The 21,083-nt window shown below is 43.0% G+C and overlaps 1 protein-coding gene across 1 annotated transcript in view; it reads right to left on the bottom strand.

The window, feature by feature from the left end:
• The window catches only part of ITPR3 (inositol 1,4,5-trisphosphate receptor type 3), a 142,606-nt gene that overhangs the window by 42,730 nt on the left and 78,793 nt on the right, over positions 1-21,083 (bottom strand). The window contains exons 10-20 of the mRNA XM_054980929.1: positions 17,600-17,644; positions 16,804-16,946; positions 13,242-13,341; positions 12,136-12,296; positions 10,293-10,434; positions 7,136-7,297; positions 6,592-6,764; positions 5,567-5,686; positions 3,892-4,074; positions 1,184-1,435; positions 516-660 (exon numbers count right to left, since the gene is read on the bottom strand). Coding sequence (XP_054836904.1) covers positions 516-660; positions 1,184-1,435; positions 3,892-4,074; positions 5,567-5,686; positions 6,592-6,764; positions 7,136-7,297; positions 10,293-10,434; positions 12,136-12,296; positions 13,242-13,341; positions 16,804-16,946; positions 17,600-17,644 — 1,626 coding nt within the window. The remainder of the gene's footprint in view (positions 1-515; positions 661-1,183; positions 1,436-3,891; positions 4,075-5,566; positions 5,687-6,591; positions 6,765-7,135; positions 7,298-10,292; positions 10,435-12,135; positions 12,297-13,241; positions 13,342-16,803; positions 16,947-17,599; positions 17,645-21,083) is intronic.

The following is a 21,083-nucleotide window of genomic DNA, read 5'->3' as shown; positions in this document are numbered from 1 at the left end:
TGAGGGAAGAGAAGAATCTCTTGATGTTTTTAAACAGTTCATCCACAGTTCATTCTTTCAGCACAGTATAAATTATTGTGAGAAAATAAACAGTAATAGAGATTGACTTAAAATGTTGAGAGACAAAACAAACAAACTTTACTATGCAACAGGAAATAGCACAATTATTTAATGTAGACATGAGATGCGTATGACAGGAAGCAGACAAAATATGTGGCACAGCAACATATATGAACGCATGAAGCATCAAGTTATATCACTGGTCCATCTAGCTCATAATTGTTTATTCTGAATTGTGTACTCTCAACTGGCAGGCCTTCTTCATTCAAAGCATATACTGTGTAGGAGAGCCTTGCCTGAGGCTACGTATTATTAGGACCGCCTGGAACACTCATTCTATCAGCCACAATGCAACACCAAGCTGTTCTACTTTCTAGAAATCGTCTGCTTTAAATGATATTGTGTCAGATATGGGTGAAGACTCCCCACTTTGTTGATAAGGCAGGCTTCCTTACCTCAAAAGTGAGCTTGTTCTTCTCCTCATTAGCAAAGGGAACTGCCTCACTGACCACATTGTTGAGATAGTCCTCCACAAATTCCATGGTGCTAGCAAATTTGTTCTTCTTATCATCCCGTGAACTATTCAGATTGGAATCATAGCTGCCAAGTAGAGATAAAGATTGAATGAATTAAAGGCGTAATTTAACTTCAGCACACACCGTCTCTAAATCTCCATGAATACATTGAATTACACCTATCACATGGCTATTTTTGTTATATCAGATTCAAACACACAATTTCAACAAGGTTGTAGAAGGCTTTCACGGCCGGAGAACGATAGTTGTTGTGGATTTTCCGGGCTGTATTGCTGTGGTCTTGGCATTGTAGTTCCTGACGTTTCACCAGCAGCTGTGACTGGCATCTTCAGAGGTGTAGCACCGAAAGACAGAGATGTCTCAGTGTAAAACACTGAGAGATGCTGGCGAAACGTCAGGAACTACAATGCCCACGGTGATACAGCCCGGAAAATCCACAACAACCTTCAACAAGGTTATTATACCCAAGGTTATTATATCACCCCATGCTCCCAATGAAAAGGTAGAATATAGGACTAGAAGACTCTCCTAGGTGGTATGTTCTCCTGTCATTCCTTTCTATTCCTGATATACTTCTTATGCCTTACTCTTTGATAGTGATGGCTGTAGGAATCTCAGTCCACAGACGTGCAAACTTCACAGGCATAACCTTCTCCTGAGGATCTCTGTCCACATGAACATGCAGCATGAGATGGCAGAAGGAGGCCCTGAGGTCAAAAGGTAGCATTTCGTCTGCCATGCAGAGGAAGATTAACTCCACTCCCAATTGCTTGGAGATTTCTTTAATAGCCAAATATTGCCGGTCCATGCACATGCGAGCAAACAGCTTCAGCTGGTATCTGTAAAGAATGAAAGAAGAGGGAAACATTGCAGGAGAGTCAACAAATGGAAAGAGAAGATTAAATAAAGCATAAACAAGAGCCAAAGGAAAGGGGTCAGGGACAATTCATCAGTAAAAGGACTAGGCCTGGTCACAAAGATTTCTCCACAGCCCTTCCTTGCCTCTTCAGTAGCACACAAGCAGTGCCATCCTAAACAGATGTTATCCACCTAAGCACATTGACTTTAATGGACTTGGAAGGGTGTAACGCTGCTTCAGATGGCACTGAAGGTTTGTTACATGGAAGACTAGTTGGTCAAGGACCAGGCACCATCAACACAGCGGGATAACTGGAAGCAAAACAAGAACTGCTGTGATCCAACAGCGGGAGATACAAAATTAAGATTTTTCAAGGCATCTTTCCCTAGCTTCCACAGCATAAATTTTCTGGAATAAGCAGCACTGATATCATCATTTTCAAAACTGCCAACTGCATATCGGAGAAGAAGAGAAAGGGGCACTATTGATCTTGTTTGAGAAGGCTGTTGTGTCTATATAGAAACAATAGTGATTCACACAATGGTTTTGTCCTTCCTTTTGATGAGGTCCATGGCTAACACCTCCTAAATTCAGCTACCCAGTCAGATAGCTGGCACCTAACATGTTTGACTTAAGACAAATGCAACACAGTGGTCATGTTGTAATGGATTAATGAATCTGCACCCAGAGTTTTGAACAACTCAGCTCAAAAGCTTTAACTAATCTATTACAGTGCAATACCATACCAGGGCAAATAGAACCCCTAGGGTACTTTGTAGTCAGGAATATGGCACCCCTTCTCATCCCATGCCACTTCCCTGATCTGAATTAGGGCCTGACACATTTGAGAACTTAGCTTCCCGCAGTCACATTTGACTGTGATACAATCAGAGTTGGTTACCAGTTAAAATGCAAACTAGATGAGAATAGCTAATTCAGAATACCAGAAAAGGACTGGATCTACTCTGGAGTTCCAAGCACCTCTTTGTCATTGGCATCCCCCAATGTGAAGACACAAAAACATTGTTGCCAAGTAGGCCCCCTCCCCTGCTTTGAAGCCTGCTATGAACTGTGTTAAAGTTTCCTGCATTGCTGTTTTACTGCTACACCAAAGACTGCTTTGCACGTGTGTGCTCTGATACACGTGTCAGTTTCCTGCCTGCGTGTCAATTACCCTGCTGCTGTAATAGACTGTGTAGTTTACTGACTCCATGTGTGGTTAACTGCACAAAGGACTCTTTTTCTGGGCAGCCCTGCCCTGACCTGTATCTGGACTTCCCAGTGTGTGTTTGGACTGTGTTACAAGTGTGCCCCGTGCCTGCACTGCCATCTACCACGGACCGTGCCTGTTCCCTGCTTTGGACTGTGTTTTAAAGTGTTGTTCCCGCTGCCTCCATGGAAGCCTGCCTCATATGGGCCCAAGCCGCTGTTAGCAGCCGGGCGCCTGCCGGGGAAACCTCCAGCGAGCCTGGCTAGGCGCTCCCTGGTCAGTTCCCGCCTGGAGCCTCCCGCGAGCCGGTCGCCGAGCTTGCCCTCGCTACCGGGCAGCCTGCTATCCAGCCCCAGCTATGCCCAGCCGGCATCCATGTTCTCAGGCACCCAGAAGACCCTGGGAAGAAGACTGCTTTGAGAAGCCATTTCGGCGAAGCGGGCACACCACGTCCGCAGCGAGAGCCCCTCGCCCCGCTCTGCATATCTTAGGAGCCGCCCCGGAGAAGGAACTAAGTGCCGACCATCCCAAGCACTTAGAGAATGCATCTCAAAGAAACCTCCGCATTCCAAAGCTGATGACATCAGGACAAGCCCTGTCCGCTGGAACATCCTTTCAGCCCACTTGGATTTCCCCCTCCCTCTTTTGTCCCCTCTTCCTGAGGTGTCACTTATCACAATCTGATTACCAAAGTGGCCCATCCAAGCCATTCAGTAGCCCATTAGACCCTTTGTTTTAAACTGTGAGAACCACCAAGTACAGCACCAGCCCCAGGGTACGTTTTGGGGTATTTAAGCTGGTCTCTCAGACCACTCGGTGCCTCGGCCATTCCCTATCCAGACTTCCTTGCTGTCCGTCTGTGGTTCCAGTGCTGGCATTGGGCCACCCTCGCTGTTGTGTCTCTGCTTCGCTCCAGGATTGTGAGTATTTCCCTTACCATCGTTGGGAACCAGCTAATGCGAATGTCTCTGTATTTCCTACTCTGTATTTCTTAGACCTTGTATGTTCTTTGTATGATTGTGCAAGCTAGGCTTACGCTACACTCAATACACGTGTTTGGACCTTACTCCTTGTCTGCCTCTTTTTCACTAGAGTGTCTGGGATCAGGACCTCCGTATACATAGGTTATGATCCTCGCTTAATATTAATAGTTACAGACTGCTACAGCTAATTCCCCATTATAATAAAAGAGCAGTTCTGGTAACAACATCATTCCTCCTCATTACCTGTAGTAACTCAGAACATTTTCATCATGGGCATTGCCCGCTCGTGCTTCCTGGGCCAGCTGCCGGATGCTCTTCTCATGGTGTTCATTATTTCTGTCACTCCAAGTTAGCCAGACCTCCTCCTCAGAAAACTCAATACTCAAGTATTCATGAGTTTGGGACATCTCCTTCACAGGCCTCAACCTGAAAATAAAGGGGAGGACACTTAGCCAAAGAGAATGCTTTTCTCCACTATTCGGATAGAGTGGAAGCTGCAACAGAAAGGAGGGACTAGCATCATTGAAAGCTGGCCAGTGCCAAGCTAGTAAACAACTCCATCTCAAACTCAGGGCTTTTTTTCAGCTGGAACGTGGTGGAACGGAGTTCGGGAACCTCTTGAAAATGGTCACATGGCTGGTGGCCCCACCCCTTGATCTCCAGACAGAGGGGAGTTTAGATTGCTATGGCGCGGAGGGCAATCTAAACTCCCCTCTGTCTGGAGATCAGGGGGTGGGGCCACCAGCCATTTGACCATTTTCTCCGAGGGCAGCCCACTGAATTCCACCACCTCTTTTCCCAGAAAAAAAGCCCTGCTCGAACTCATTTATGACATTCCAACTTGCCTTTCAGGCATAGAATGGGACCCTCTAACAGGCAGATACCTAATTATCTAGGAGGGTAGCTGTTTTAGTCTGTTACAGCAACAATAAAGAGGAGTCTTGTAGCACCTTAACAACTGACTAATAAATTTACAGTGCAATGCTAAACAAAGCTACAACTTTTTAAGTGTATTGCCTTCCATGCATTTGGAAGGCTGTAATTCTGCTCAGGGTTGCGATGCTGACTGAGTAATTCTTTCAGAATACAGTGGTCCTCTTTAAAATAATGTTGCATATGTTTTTTCTGTAATTAATACTGTGATGTCTTACAGGATGCAGAAATAAATTTGAAAGAAATTAATTTTCATGGAAGTTTCATCTACATTACTGAAAATTATTCCAGGTGAGCAGCCATGTTAGGCTTTTGTAGCAAAATAAGACAGTAGTCTGGTAGCACCTTAAAGACTAACAAAGTTTGTTCCAGCATAAGTTTTAGAGTGTCAAGGCTCATTTCATTAAATACATGGCATGTGCATCTGTTAAGCAGATCTATTTATGCTAAAAGCTGCAAACAACCAAAAGCAGGAGGCATGTTATAAAAAAGGCACCTCAATTATTTTGATTGGATCTCTTTTTAAACTAGTTTCTTTTTGTAGCCACATCCCTCCACATACATGCACACACTTTACAATTGTTTGTGATTACACGAACTCTGACTCACAAAAGTTTATGCTAGAATAAATTTTGTTGATTTTTAAGGCGCCACTGGACTCCTGCTCTATTTTACTATCAAGAATTGCATTTGGAAGACAGCCATCTCAGATTTATGTTTGTCTTGCATCATAACTTGTGACTGGAATACACCCATATCAGGTGAACATACAGAAAGTTCAACTAAGCAGCACTTCCCTCAGAACACATTTTAGTGAAATTATTTCACAATGTCCTCACTAATCTGAGGCAGTGTTACAAATCTACGAGTGTTATCCCCACCTCTTTCCCAATCACCTTTTCTGGGAAAAGCAGAGTATGATAATATCTTAACAGAAGAGAAAGATTTAGAGTTCAAAAAATGAGATGTTTGTCTGGATACTCACTCAGTTTGGATCAGAATATCAGTATTCTTGGGGTCTAATACACATTTGCAGATCAGCTCCTGAGTGACGGGAATGGCGACATGATTTGACACACACAAATCCGATAGATAGTCTAGAAACCTGTGACACATATGAGAAATTCTGATACTATCCTCCAACCAATGCATTGGGGATAGGGCCCTTCTGCCCTGTTAACTGCAGAGTTTCCTGAACTGCCATTAGCTAAGAAAATTCATAATTCCTCTCATCATCGTATTTCACACAGCTATCAAACATTACCATTTCCAATCAAAATCTGTCTAAAGAATTATTTTGGAGAAAATCCTCCTAAATCAGGAATTTTCTATGGAGAAAAATGACCATGGAACAGCATAGTATGTTGAAAAGATTTAGTGTTATGTTGCTGTTATCTTTTTGTCTACAGAATAAGTGTAAAAGTCATTTCAGCTAGAAATGCTCTCTATGTAGGTCATTTCCCTAGTGGACCTAATGCAGCCCAGTCTGCTGAGCTCACTCCCAAACGCTGCATAATCAGCATGTCATTGATTCCTCTTGCTAATGTCCTATGCAGCAGCCTCTTATAGACCATCTCTATGGCCAATAGAACTTTTCAGTTTGATCAGCACTTTCATCTTTATGAATGACAGAATTATTTTTCAGCAATCGCCAGACAGTCCAGCTCCACTACAAAGCACTTTTAGGTTCTGTCATCTACATAATGACTGGCTTGTGAGCTTTCCCAATTGCAACAGAGTTCACATATATGCATTTAAGAAACAAAATGTAAGCACACATTCAGCCCCACCCAGTGTGTTCTGCCAGGGCCATTTTAGCGGGGTTGAAGCCCCTTCTTCTCCCTCATCATGGAATCAATCCAATCCAGGGCCCCACATGCTTCAGAAACACAAGTTTCCACATGTCTGATGTGTGACTGGTCTGTGTCAAAGCCGAGTCAGGAGAACCCAGACAATACATGGTAAAAATTGTAACACGGTTTGGTCGTCCGTGAGCTGCCATACATCTACCTGGGTTCTCGGTTCTTGCGCACCAAGCTCACAAATGTCTCCACTTCAGTCTTGGTGATGTGCTTCTCCAGCAACTTGCGGTTGTTGTGCAAAAGGGCAGTGATGGTATCCTCAGCCAAGATGTCATAGCCAATCTGAGACTGCATCATGCCAAACTGCTTGGCAATGTGTTCCTAAGAGAGAAGAGGTCACATACGGATGAGTACACTAGCCTTATTTAAGACTGCATTTCTAAAACAACAGAATTTTAAGAGTCCCCAATTTAGACACAAAATAAGAGTCTTTCAATATATATATATATATATATATATATATATATATATATATATATATATATATATATTACTGCTAAAATGGATGTTCTCTTCACAGGTTGATTGGGGAAATGGATATTTGGAGAACAAGTGAAAACTGCTTGCTTTGTCTCCCACAAGGACCACCTTTATGCCTACTGGCTTCAGACAAACAACCTCAAATCTCATCTCTCCCATCAAGTTATGACTTATGGCCAGCCAAATCCATATACCCTGAAGTAAAAGCCCACCTGGTTCTTCCGATAGTCTTCCTGGGAGTGTCGCAGTACCCTGTAGCAGAGCCGGAACATGTACTGGTACGGAGCATTCTTCTGATCAGACAGTTCCTCTAGTCGTACCAATGGGCCTTCTCCACCTTTGTCCTTGAAAGGAGCCTTCAGAATTCCAAAGATCTAAACAACACAGAAGGAAAGTAACAGTAAAAATGAAAAGTGCTTTCGGCAGATTTATTTTCCATAATCAGATACATGATTTTAAGATGTTTCATGTGCTCTCTGCATGCATTTATGAATAAAATTCATCTGGGTTCACCAACTGGTTGTATGACTGATTACCATCTGGACTGGGTGGGCACAAGTCTTTGGTCAAATAAAAATACTTTTAAAATCTCCTTACTTAGCCAAACAATTGTTATAATTCTATGGGCAGAGATGAAGCAGATTCTATAAGGTAAAGAACTGAAGAACAACTTCAAGGATATTTACAAAAAAACCTGGTAAAAGTTTGCATTCATGTATATCTCAGAGCCAAAACACACGTTAAGAAAAACCTAGGTTCAGCACGTGTTCTCTTACCTCAAGGTTTGCCGGGATCTGTAGGAGTCCTGGAAGCTTAAAGTAGGCGTCCTGGAAGCTTAAAGATCTGTAGGGGTCCTGGAAGCTTAAAGTCCTGGAAGCTTAAAGGATCTGTAAGCGTCCTGGAAGCTTAAAGTCGTCCTGGAAGCTTAAAGCTTAAAATACAGGCGCCTGTATTTCCCTTTCCCTTTTTGCTGCTCTGTAAATGCTAAACTTTAAGCTTCCAGGACGCCTACAGATCCCAGCAAACCTTGAGGTAAGAGAACACGTGCTGAACCTAGGTTTTTCTTAACGTGTGTTTTGGCTCTCAGCTCTTATCTCACATTAAGGTTTCTCACAACATCTCAATGCCTACTGTTCATTCCTGCTTGATATCACCAATTCAGCTTTTGTCCCTGATTATCAACATAGTTCTGTCAACACACCACAAAGAACATCCCTTGCAATTACAGTAAACAGGTATGAACACAAAGTCAGATTGATTTCAAACAGCATTCACAGAAAGCAATGGTCAGATGCAAAAAAGGAAGAATTCTAGCAGGTGACCATAGGAGGAATGAGGTCAGGCTGGAATTTAGATTGGGCCCATCCTGCCTAGTTATCGTTACCTTGAGGTCTCATTTAAGCTTTTACTTGCATTAGGTTGATAGAAAAGAATAGAAATGTTTAGAAAAGTAAATTTCACTTTATTTTACTTCCGTTAAAACATCACACACAGATGCACTCAGACTATGAACCATACAATAGTTGTTTCTATGCACATTTCTAGTACTTGTCAGGATTATACTAGTCAGGATTGAGAACAGTGGTCTCATATCATCTGTGAGGGCCTACCTTCTTCTTGAATTAGAATTCCACCATCCAGTGAAGGACAATTACTAAAATCTTGTGTGGAGCCTCTAGGCCTACAGTGGCAGGCACAGGGAAGGTGAACTCATAGGCCTACAGTGGCAGGCACAGGGTAGGTGAACCCGTGACTCATAGCAGGGTGTAACATTGTAGTTGTTACAAGATATACACCAAGGAGTTCGAAAATTAATTCAGCCTTGAACTCATGTTAGCAACTCAATCCCCCACCATCTGCAATAATACTAGCATACTTTATAAGTTTCTTTTGTGGGTAACTGAGACAATACATGTAAAATATTCCGACAACTCAGGAAAAGTGCTATAGAAATGGTTTTTATTGGTGATAGTAGTAGTAAAGTTAAAGTCTGTGAACTGAAAATGCACGTGCATGCGTGCGTGCATGTTAAATTGCCTACCTGCATATCATTCTCTTTATCCTTCCTGTCTTCCATTCTACAGTCCTTTCCAAATGAGTTCTTTATCCCACTTTGGCTTCTAAAGAAAGTTTTTTAAAGATTTCACACACCTTAAGAATAAAACACTGTCCTGCAGTTATTGAAGCCTTAATCCAGATTTTCCAAAAAGTATTTTGATACATTCTTGTTGTTGCACTTTATCCTTTAGGTGTGTGAAACCTTTTAAAAAATCTGTTTAAGGGCCCATATGAAGGAACTTAAATCTCACAGTACAGATTAGAATTCACTTCTGGGACTTTCAGCATTGCTCACTCCAGTAGGCAGTGAAGAGAGAGCTATTTATTGTCGAAGGCTTTCACGGCCGGAGAACGATGGTTGTTGTGGATTTTCCAGGCTGTATAGCCGTGGTCTTGGCATTGTAGTTCCTGACGTTTCGCCAGCAGCTGTGGCTGGCATCTTCAGAGGTGTAGCACCAAAAGACAGAGATCTCTCAGTGTCACAGTGTGGAGAAGATGTTGGCAGGTAATTTATATCTACTCAGGAAAGTGGGTTTGGGCTGAGTCATCCTGTAGGAGTTTCCCAGGGTGTGGAATGCTAATGGAGGGAGGCGTCACTGTATCCTGAGGAGGTTCTTTTGCATATGGATTGGTGCTTGATATGCTAATCTTCTCTGCAGGGCTATTGTGGGCTAACGAAATACTCCACATCCCACAATAGCCCTGCAGAGAAGATTAGCATATCAAGCACCAATCCATATGCAAAAGAACCTCCTCAGGATACAGTGACGCCTCCTTCCATTAGCATTCCACACCCTGGGAAACTCCTACAGGATGACTCAGCCCAAACCCAATTTCCTAAGTAGATATAAATTACCTGCCAACATGGTTGTTGTGGGTTTTCCGAGCTGTATTGCCGTGGTCTTGGCATTGTAGTTCCTGACGTTTCGCCAGCAGCTGTGGCTGGCGAAACGTCAGGAACTACAATGCCGAAACCACGGCAATACAGCCCGGAAAACCCACAACAACCATCATTCTCCGGCCGTGAAAGCCTTCGACAATACCTGCCAACATCTTCTCCACACTGTGACACTGAGAGATCTCTGTCTTTTGGTGCTACATCTCTGAAGATGCCAGCCACAGCTGCTGGCGAAACGTCAGGAACTACAATGCCAAGACCACAGCTATACAGCCCGGAAAATCCACAACAACTAGAGAGCTATTTGTTTAAAAAAGCACATCAGCTGCAAAGGAACACAAAACTCATTCTTAACACTACAATGGTCATCTCCAGTCTTTCTCTGCAGCTTCTTTCTCTCTTCTGCCAGTCACCTGTTTCAGGATGTTCTGCTCCCTCATGAGTTTCTGTCTTTCCCGGTTGGGCTTGGTAACGACAATATCCAAAACGTTCTGTCCATTGTTGGATACATCACTGACAAAGAACACCAAATCTTCCAGCAGCTGGATCACAAACCTGTCAAACATGTCAGAGTTAGCATCATCCACAAATGAGCCCCATCTCCTTGAATACAATACATATTTGAGAGCCCTGCATATGTAGTTCATAGGAAACTAAAATAAAACAAAGGCAATCAATAGCCCTAATTAATTAGTTCCTTATAACAAATTTATTATTATTATTATTATTATTATTATTATTATTATTATTAAATTTTGATTTTTATTCCTCCCTTCCCACACAAGCAGGCTCAGGGTGGATTATATTTATAAAACAGTCATAATAAAACTTACACCTTAAAACAGATAAAAATTAAAACCAGCCAGAACACAACAGTAAAATGTCAATTTAAAAAATACAGATAGCAATCAACTCATCGGAGGCAGTCAGTTCGCCACTGAAGCCTGCCATTTAAAAACTAGATGGTGGATGCCTCTAATGGGAAGGATCTGATCTTCCTTCTTCTCCACCATTAGGCTGGCGGAGGCCTAGCCTAGCCCCAACCGTACGCCTGGCGGAACATCTTTGTTTTAAAGGCCCGATAGAAGGATAGTAAATCCTGCTGGGCCCTGGTCTCACTAAACAGTTCCACCAGATTGTAGCCAGGACTGAGAAGGCCCTGGCTCTGGTTGAGGCCAGGCAGGCCTCCCTGGGGCCAGGGACCACCAATAGTTGTATATCCCCTGATTGGAGCATCCTCTGGGGTACATACAGGGAGAGGCGGCCATGTAGATATGCTGGCCCCAGTCAATATAGGGCTTTATAGGTTAATATCAAAATCTTGAATCTGATTCAGTACTCCACTGGAAGCCAATGTAGCTGGCGCAATACCGGTGTTATATGCATGCTACTCAACACTCTGGTGATGACACATGCTGCTGCATTTTGAACCGGCTGCAGTCTCTGGATCACACTCAGGGGAAGCCCTGCGTAGAGCACTTTAAAGTAGTCTAACCTACAGGTGACTGTTGCCTGGATCACTGTAGTTAAATCGCAGATTAAAAAGATAAGAGACAAGCTTCCTGGTCTGTCGAAAGTGGAAAAAAGAGGACCTGGCAACCACTGCAACCTGGGCCTCCATTTTCAGGGAGGCATCCAGGATCACCTCCAGACTCCTGACCTTCAGAACTGGCATAAGTAACACCCCATTGAGGGGAAGAAGCTGGAGTCCCAAATCCACGCACCCGCAGCTCAAGTACAGGACTTCCATCTTTGTGGAATTTAACTTCAGCCAACTCTGCTTTAACCACTCAGTCACGGCTTCAAAAGCATGCTCCAGGACATCCGGGAGCCAGGCCAGCCATCCATCAACAGATGTAATTGGGTGTCATCAGCATATTGGTGACACCCAATTCTGAAACTTCGTACCAGCTGGGCAAGGGGGCGCATATAGATATTAAATAATAATGGGGAGAGTATTGCCCCTTGTGGAACACCACACACCAATGAGTGGTGGGATGACAACTTCTCTCCCAGCACCACCTTCTGTCCCCGACCATGGAGAAAAGAGATAAGCCACTACTTCTACTGTCAGGAAAAGAAGATACTATTTTGCAAAATGGAACTTTGTCCTGAATTCTTGTTAATTCAGCTTTCAAAGAGATATTCTGACTGCCACAGTTATTGATTAGATCTGTCAACGGATCCTATTCTATCATCATACTCCATATAACATCCCCTAAGTCACCACTGTATCAAAGCACTTGGTCCTTTTACCTTCGGTCATTCTGGCTAAGGAACCCTTCATTCATTTTCTCCACCACGCTGGCTAGCATATAGCTGGCATCATTCGCAAAGTCCAGGTCTCGTATTTCTGACACAGGCACAGAGACAATAGCAAAAGCCTCTTTGTCCTCCTTGGTGGGGCATGTGCCAAGCTGGAAAAAAAAGAATCCAATCATTCAGTGTAATCATTTGCTTTCTCCCTAGCAGAGTAAAGTATAAATTGTTTATTTCTGTTGCCACTACTAAACTGCCAATCATTCATCTCACCTAGGGTAATCCCAACCATGTTGAGCTGACGGGCATGTCTGGAATGTTAAGGAAGGGTAGAAGATGTCACCATATAATGGTTGCCATAACAGGGCAGGACCTATCACAAAATGGCTACTATGGGGGACCCAGCTTCTTGCTTTGGGGAACAGCCTCTGTTTGGTTCAATTTTCAAAGAACAGAGAGGGTTTGCTCCCAGAGCAATGTCAGGGAGAGGTTGCCAAGCTCAGAGATGTAAGAAAGGCTGTATTGGTTAACAAGCCAAGCTGTGATACACCTGTCTGGGATGAGTTCAGTGCTTTGCTCGTTAATCAGGTGGTAAGGAAAGACAACACACACACCATTTTTTTCTGTTCCATTCAAGATCCTTTGGATTTCCTCCCCAAGACTCAAGGTGGAACAAGGCACCAGGAAACCCATTGGAGGAAGCCACGGTACCCAGAAGCACACCATTGGGGTTCACTGAAACCAGTATTGTATGTTTCAGTAAAAGTATCCAAAACATACAGCAACATTGGAATTGTTTGCTAACCGCTTCTGACATGCAGCAGTATACAAATATCTTAAGAATGAAGTAGCATCTCAGACCACCTTGAAGATTTTATTAAGGCACAGATTATAAAATTACAAAAATTATAAAAAAGATACTGGATCACCTTGGATTATGTTGTATAAAAAAAGACAACTTCCTCTGACATGGTGGTGCAATGGTGGGAGAAGGTACACCTGCCAAACTTTTCCTCTCTAGATTCTATAAAAGACATCCATATTGGCACCCTTTCATCAGAGGCCAACCCTTTTAACAGCAGAACCACGAAGTCAGAACATACCATAAGGCGAATGGGCCGTTCTTCATCAACATCAATGGGCACATTGGTGCTTTGGATCCAGGTGTTGGTGCAAAGGTGACGCAGACGGACATAGGAATTTCTGAAATCACCACAGAATGGTAAATACATTTCTATTATGCCTTCTGGGGATATCTGAGAGTGGTCTCTGGATTATAAATTTGTGACCTGCATCCTCTCCTCCAATGAAAAACATTCAGTTAAGAGGCGCAGAAATAATTTCTCATCACCAAGCCTATACAATGAGTTTTGTGGGATCATAAGATGACATTAAGGCTATATAAGTCCCACTGATATGAATGTGATTTAAGCAGGTCAGGGCATAAATGCCATGGATTTCAATGGGATTGCATATATTCTCTGAACTTTATCATCCATTGAAGTGATAGTATTTTCATTACATGTGTGTGTCTGCATGCATATTTATTTTTATTTATTTGTGTCATTTACAATCCGCCTTTCTCACTGAGACTCCAGGCGGATTACACAGTGTGAGATTAGTACGGTCAATATCAAGGACATTTCCATAAACAATGCCATAGGGTAAATAAACACAAGTTTACAAAGACATAGCTTTAGCAAGAATCCAATACAGAGTTGAAGAAATGCTGAAACAGAACATAAGCAATTCTAGGACTGACATTAGACAACATGAAGCACAGGCAGCTCATGAAGCACAGAGCACATATTTAAAGCAACCGATAGTACGTAAGGCAACATAGAGGTACAGTCTATGGTCCCTAACTCATTAGTGAAGTATCTGAGACCTGCACCCTACACTACAGCCCTTCTTTTTCAATAATTCAGTTTTGCGTCATTTGCAGAAAGCCAGGAGTGTGGGGACTCTCCTGACCTCCTCAGGCAGGCCGTTCCGCAGGGTAGCGGCCACCACAGAGAAAGTTCGTGTACAGGTTGCTGTTGATTTCACCCATGTGCAGGGTGGCACCTGCAGGAAACCCTGTTCAGAAGAGCAAAGCTGCCATGGAGGAGCATAGAGAGGGAGGCAGTCCTGTAGGTATGCCAGGCCAAGGCCTTAAAGAGCTTTGTTTGTGATAACCAATACTTTGGATTGAGCATGGTAACTGATAGGTAACCAATGGAGTGACTGCAGGATAGGAGTGATGCTCATGCTCCTACTTGCTCCTGGTAACAGTCAAGACACAGTGCTTTGCACCAATTGGAGTCTCCTAGTTAGTTTAGATGGGAGACCTATGTGTAGTGCATTAAAATAGTCAAGTCTTGATGTAACCATAGCATGGTTCCAGGTGGCCAGGTCAGACATGCTGAGGTAAGAAGTCATCTTCCAGGCTAGAGTGAGGTTATAGAAAGCATTTTTTGTGTCTGCCTTAACTTGTTTTTCTAGTAGTAGTGCTGGATCCAGTATAACCCCTAGGCTCTTAATTGAGTCTGAAAGGGTCAGACAAATTCCATCGAAAGTGGGGAGTACAATATCCTTCAAGATCTCTGCCTTCCCAACAAGCATCACTTCTGTCTTCTCTGGGTTCAATTTCAATCTGTTTGTTTTCAGCCATTTCACCACAGCTGTCAGGCAGTGATACAAGATTTCTACTGCATCCTGCAGAGACCTGGATAGCAAGATATAGAGTTGGGTGTCATCTGTATATTAGTGTCATCCAACTCCATAGCTGCAAATGAGTTCTCCCAAAGGCTTTATGTAGAAGTTAAATAACATGGGAGATAAGATTGTGCTTGCGGAACCCAGCAAGATAGCTCCCATTCTGGAGAAAGCTGATATCTGACGGCAACCCTTTGAGTCTGTTCCATGAGAAAAAAATTGAACCAGTCTGTAAGCAGCCGGCCCAGCCTCCACCATCTTTAATAACCATTTTAACATGGCTGCCTGTGATATTAAATAGCACCAGGCCTCTGGATTTAAAATGGCAGTTTGTATTGCTGCCAGAGGACTGCCAGCTAACAGTTGCTGAGTCCCGCCTGGAAGACCCAGGCATGAATGGAATGCCGCATAGGAATGCGGAGAGATTCGTGGTGATTAGTTTTGCAGTCTCCCCAGCCCCTAAGGAATCTATTGCAACAAAGGCCTCGCACAGTCATCCCCACAACACATTTCTTTCCCTCCTTCTGTGATGAGATCTCCTGTCCTTGATTGAGGAGCTAATCAAATGACATTCATAAGTATTTATAGTTCATTCCTGGGCAGGTACATTCCCCACCTAAATTCATCAACTTAGCTCCGGTAGACTTCATTAGCAAACTGCCCCTTTGTGCAGCACTAGAACAAATTTTGCATTCTCTTTCACACACCCCAGCAGCTACCAATCAAGGTAATCAAGCCTTTTGTCAACCCCAGAAACTGACCATTGGAGACTTTGTTCTAACAGCTAGGTGGGTTCTCCCACCTCAGGGCACATTTTACTCTATAGAGGTAGTGCCCCAGCCCCATTCAAATTGTACATGCTTATCAGATCCAAAGCGCTGTTCTCTTGAGGTTTGCCCTAAGCCTCTTGCTCTCCTGGCCGAGAACGCTGGCGTTCAAAGCTCTCCCACCAGGCTTTCTGGCTCTCCAGATAGGTAATTTTCACCTTGCAACCCGCTCCCAAATCTATTCCAACTTCATCACTGCTTTTCCAAGGCCTCTTGTGTGTTTGCAATCTTTTGTTTATGCATTTGCCCCTCGAATAAAACAATTATCCTTTAATTAAAAACACCAGCTTCGTGTGTCTATCCTTAGGAAAGGATTCCGTAAATTATTGGTGAACAAGATCCTGTGGTTACCAGCCTCTCACATAGCTGTCTTCCTTGCTTGCTAATTCCCTCAATTTACTCACAAGGAGACCATTCCAGGTAACAAGTCCAAGGCACATCCTTTGATGCCCACTTCTGTCTCTCAATGTCTCAACAGGATGGCATCGTCTACTGTGTCAAAGGCTACAGACAGATCCAGGAGGAGCAATAAAGAAGCATGGCCTTTGTCTATATTCAGATGGATATCATCCACTAACACTACTAGTCCTGTCTCTGTCCCATGCCCTGGTCTGAATCCAGACGGGAAAAGGTCCAGAGTGCTAGAGTTTTCCAAAAAGATCTGGAGTTGGTCAGCTACCGCTCTCTCAATCATTTTGCCCAGAAAGGCAGATTCAAGACTGGGCAATAAATGGCCACATCATTTTTGTCTAGGGATGGTTTTTTAAATTAGCAGACAGATATCTGTATTGGGACTGGGGGAAGTGAATTTTGAGGTGCTTCTTTTATTAGTTGTAATAGTCATCCTATATTCCTTGTCCCACCTTCCTAATTCCACTTAATCTAGTGTGTATTGTTACAGAAGCTGAGCAGCTTAATACATGAGAAAGATATGAAGATGAACAAAAGAAGAGGCAACAAAATCAGTAGTCATTCTGAGGCCTAGATTTTAGTCAATATCTCACGGCATTTACTCAGATACATTTATTTTCTTTCCGTTATCTATATGGATAGATAGGTTTACATGCAAAACTGCTTATTTTGTACCCAGAGGCTCCATTCAAGCTCAGTATATGTGGGTGTGGGGGATAGAAGTACTTACCGGGGTACAAAAGAGTCAGTCTTCTGCAGTGTAGTAGGGTCCAGTTCAAAGAGAGAAGCTATGTCATTGCCATGGGGCACAGCTACCAATCGGTACTTGATCTTTTCCCCTGTGTTCCTCCGACTGCAGCGACTGGTTCCACCCTGTCATAAGGGAAGCAATTTTTCAGTCTTGTGTTAGAAGGGTCACCAAATTTCACACACTAAAAATTATGACTGATATACTCTGGGAACTTCAAGAGTTTCCAAGGTATGGCTTCCAATGCCCTGTTAAGCAAGCACCAGCTAAGCCATGAAAGCTCAACTGGGAGTGGGACAATGAACACAGTCCAATATTTTACTAATGTATTAACATGGCAGGAATATCTTATTTAGTATTTCTGCATTGAACTTACCTTGGTAAAACAACAAAACATGATTCTTCACTTTGGACAATTTCATTGGCTATAACAATATGTATGCTGCCTTCTGCCATTGTGCGTATTTCAGACATACCATTCTCCTGCCCTATTACCATAGCAATTCCCTGAAGTTCTATGCACTGGTGAAGGCATTTTGAGCGACACTGCCCAATCCTAGTCAGAACCAGCGCAATCTTCAGCAAAGTTACACATTCTAAGACCATTGAAGACAATGGGCTTAAAATGGTATAACTCTGTTTAGGACAGCCATTGTAAGGCATGCATTTCAGTGGGTTTAGGCATGCCTAACTCGGAATCAGATTGGGAAGTAAAAGGTTCCTAGACAGCAGCAGACCAAACCATCCCCAAGCAATTCAGATGCAACTGACAGCTTACCGAACTCTTGGGCTCTCCTGTGTCACCCTTGTAACTGGGATTTTCCTTAAAAAGAAATAGAGCATTTGTTTTTGTTAGTTGTTTAAAAAGCAAGAGCCAACTGATCTTTCCTGACCTTTTGAGTTTCCAAACAAGGAGGCTACTTTGCTCATACTATTATTCTATCTTTGGTTTGGCACTGGGAACCGAAAGAGAATAGATGGTCCTGTTAAATGGCTAGGGAGTCCCCAAATGTGTTCTGTACCAGCTGCTTAGTGTATCAGAGGGCTGGTATGAGTGCTTTTTAAAAAGCTGTCATATTTGAGAATCAATATATGAGGGTGATGGAAACTTGAATGTGCTCAAAATTGCAATGACTGGTGTCACATTTTCCTGCCTCAGATAGAACTGCTTACAGCTTTCATGCCAAACAAAAGCATACTGCCACAAAGTCTGTGGATATCTAAGCTGTTGCCTGAGTGCACAACTGATTGTTCCTCTAGTGTTCTTTCTGACTCAGTTATCCTTGATTTAAAATTCGGGAGTATAGTGGATCAAGTGCATGATTCTTTGGATCGTGGCCTATGAATGAAGCTCTCCAGCCCACATTACTAAGAAGTCATTTTAAAATCAGTGGAGAGGCGAGTTAAATAACATGTTTTATAAAAACCCTCACTCAGTCTCCAAGAGTCGTTTCGGTTGTTTTATCTGGATCGCTGAACTATCTAAGTGCACAAGGAAACTGGACTTGAGCAAGAGAACTTTGATGTGAACCTGTCAAGCTACATTTTTAAGGCTACCTAAACACTGGGCATAATACACTAGAAGCAAGAGTAGATTTTGGCCCAAAGTGAGCAAATAGAAAAGATCTCTCTTTCCTCCAACCAAGCCCAAAGTCAAGGAAGGAAGAAAACTATAAAGAGAAAGTTTGATGAAAGAGCTTGTAACAGAGTCTGCCATGGAGGGGAAGAGCTGGACCTTGGGAACAAACAAGCAGCAATGTTGTTTATGGCCTTAGTCCCAGGGCTTTCCATTTCTGCTTTCTGTAAACAAGGAAGAGTGATGAGAGAGACTAGAATTCACCCAATAACCATTTCTAGCTGAGCAGGCCAAGATAACTCCCCAGGAAAAGACTTCCCTGAAAGAATTTTCTAATGAACTTTGGCTTAATAAACCCATAATACATACTAACTTCTGTATTCTCATTATGAGAAGTTAAAGCAACTTGGATTATGGACTTCTGTAAGAGCACTCACATTGAACAGCTTGTTCATGTGAACATTACCAAAGTAAGGTCTACGTCACCCAGGGCTGTCAGGTCTAGGTTGGGAAATTCCTGGAGATTTGGGGATGAGGCCTGGAAAGGGCAGGGTTTGAGAAGATGAGAGACATCAGTGGGGTATAATGCTAGAGTGTCCATCCACCAAAGCGTCCACTTTCTCCAGGGGGGCTGATCTACGTGGCCTGGAGGTGAGTTCAGTATAATTCCGGGACATCTCCAGGCCCCACCTGGAAACTGGCAATTCTAATTTCAACCATTTCCAGCGTGTGTTTTTCCGCCATAAAGAAAGCAGAGCAGGAAAAAATCCAGAAGTATCTCCACAGAACCTCATTGAACATTATCCTCCCTTTTGGATAAAAACGGAAGAAAGGAAAATGTACTCCAGTGAATGTAAGAAGCAAGCACAGCCTGCTGAATAATTACAGTTGCCAACCTACAGGTGGGGCCTAGAGATCTCCAGGAATTACTACTGATCACTAGGAGACAGAGATCCGTTCCCCTGGAGGAAATGGCATCTTCAGAGGGTGGGCTGTATGGCATAATACCCCACAGAGGTTCCTCCTCAAACCCCACCTTCCCCAGGTTCTATATCCAAATTTCCAGGAATTTCGCAAACCAGAGTTGGCAACCCTATGAATAAGCCCCTTGAGAGTACTATTTGCATATGCTCAGATGTAAGCAAGGTCTAAAATGTGTGAGTTTAATATATAGAAATGTGAAATATTTTACTGGATCAGACCAATAGTCCATTTAGTCCAGCATCTTTGATTCCTCATGATGATCAATCTCATGCAGGGCATGGAGACTGAAGCCTTCCCTATTGTTGCCACCAGCAGCTAGTTTTCAGAGGTATACTGCCACTGAGAATGGAGGTTCAATTTCCCCATCACAGCCACTGATGGACCTACTCATAATGAATGTGTCTAATTCCCTTTTACAAATCTCTAAACAGGGCTTCCTTGGGGGCAAGTGGGGCTATTGCTCTGGGCCCCATACATGGGAGGCATTCAAAGTATTGACTGATTAGTGTTTGAAATGATCAGATCATTCCTTTTCCCTTAAACACAATAAAACTGATGAGTAAAATAGTATCTTAAAATCAAAAGTTATTTCAAGTTTCCTTCACAATCCATCAACTGGAGCTGCTGACTTTGACAGTCAATGGTCCTGCTGTTTGACCTGTAAATTTAATTAATATATGGCCGTTAAGTGATTGCCTGCTGCCAGCTTGCTGGAGGGTGTGGTAAGTGAATCAACTGCCCAGCCTGTACCAACAAGGAATACTTAATGGCTCAGCTAAATACTGACAGACAGTATCGACAACTTGTTTTCCCTTTAAAAATCTCAAAACTGGAGGTTAAAGCATAATAAACAGTAAGGAAAAAATACCAGCCCCTATGAAATAACAGCTCTGACCTGAATGGCCTAGACTAGTCTGATCTCATCAGATCTCAGAAGCTAAGCAGGATCAGCCCTGCTTAGGGCCTGGATAGGAGACCACCAAGAATGTCCAGGGTCACTATGCAGACGAAGAAGGTGGTTTGCTATTTCCTTCCTCTGTACAGGGTAACCCCAGTTTTCCTTGGTGGTCTCCCATCCAAGAACTAATCATAGCTGACTCTGATTAGCTACCAAATCCTGACAAATTCAGGCCAAACTGGGCTATTCAGGCTGCTATTATGACATGAGTTAACTAATTTAACTTAGAAACAAAAAATGAGGTTAGTGACAAGTGCATCACTAATTGGACTTCATTTTTTGGAAGTGGAATCAGAACTGAGCAACAAAAATAATAACTGTCGCTCTCACCTCTCCACACAAAATGGAATAATCTATTCTAAAAAATTAGTAACAAAAATAATCAGTCCTTCTTCCCCATCCCAAGGTAAAAAAGCTAGGCTAGATCCTTGCATCTTATCCTTTCTGGTCATGAAAATGTGATGCACTCCAAAATGAGGCTTAAGTATGCATACTCTTGATGAAGTAATTATTATTCTACCACAAAGAAACAGTGGCACCCTTGAGCCTTGAACTCAGGACCACTTAATAGACGCAGAGCAAAGAGAGAGAGAGCAGAGTGCTTCATCCTGGAAGGGTTACATTTGTAGGGATGCCAGGTCTCCTGCTATGCTAGCAACCCACACAAAAAAATTACTTTAAAAATTGCTTTGGTGCACCCGTGTGACAGTCTTCAAGGGAAAACCTTGTTATGTCACATCACTC

The sequence above is a fragment of the Eublepharis macularius genome, chromosome 5 (assembly GCF_028583425.1).
Source record: "Eublepharis macularius isolate TG4126 chromosome 5, MPM_Emac_v1.0, whole genome shotgun sequence".
Lineage (NCBI taxonomy): Eukaryota > Metazoa > Chordata > Lepidosauria > Squamata > Eublepharidae > Eublepharis > Eublepharis macularius.
This window is presented reverse-complemented; position numbering and strand designations above follow the sequence as displayed.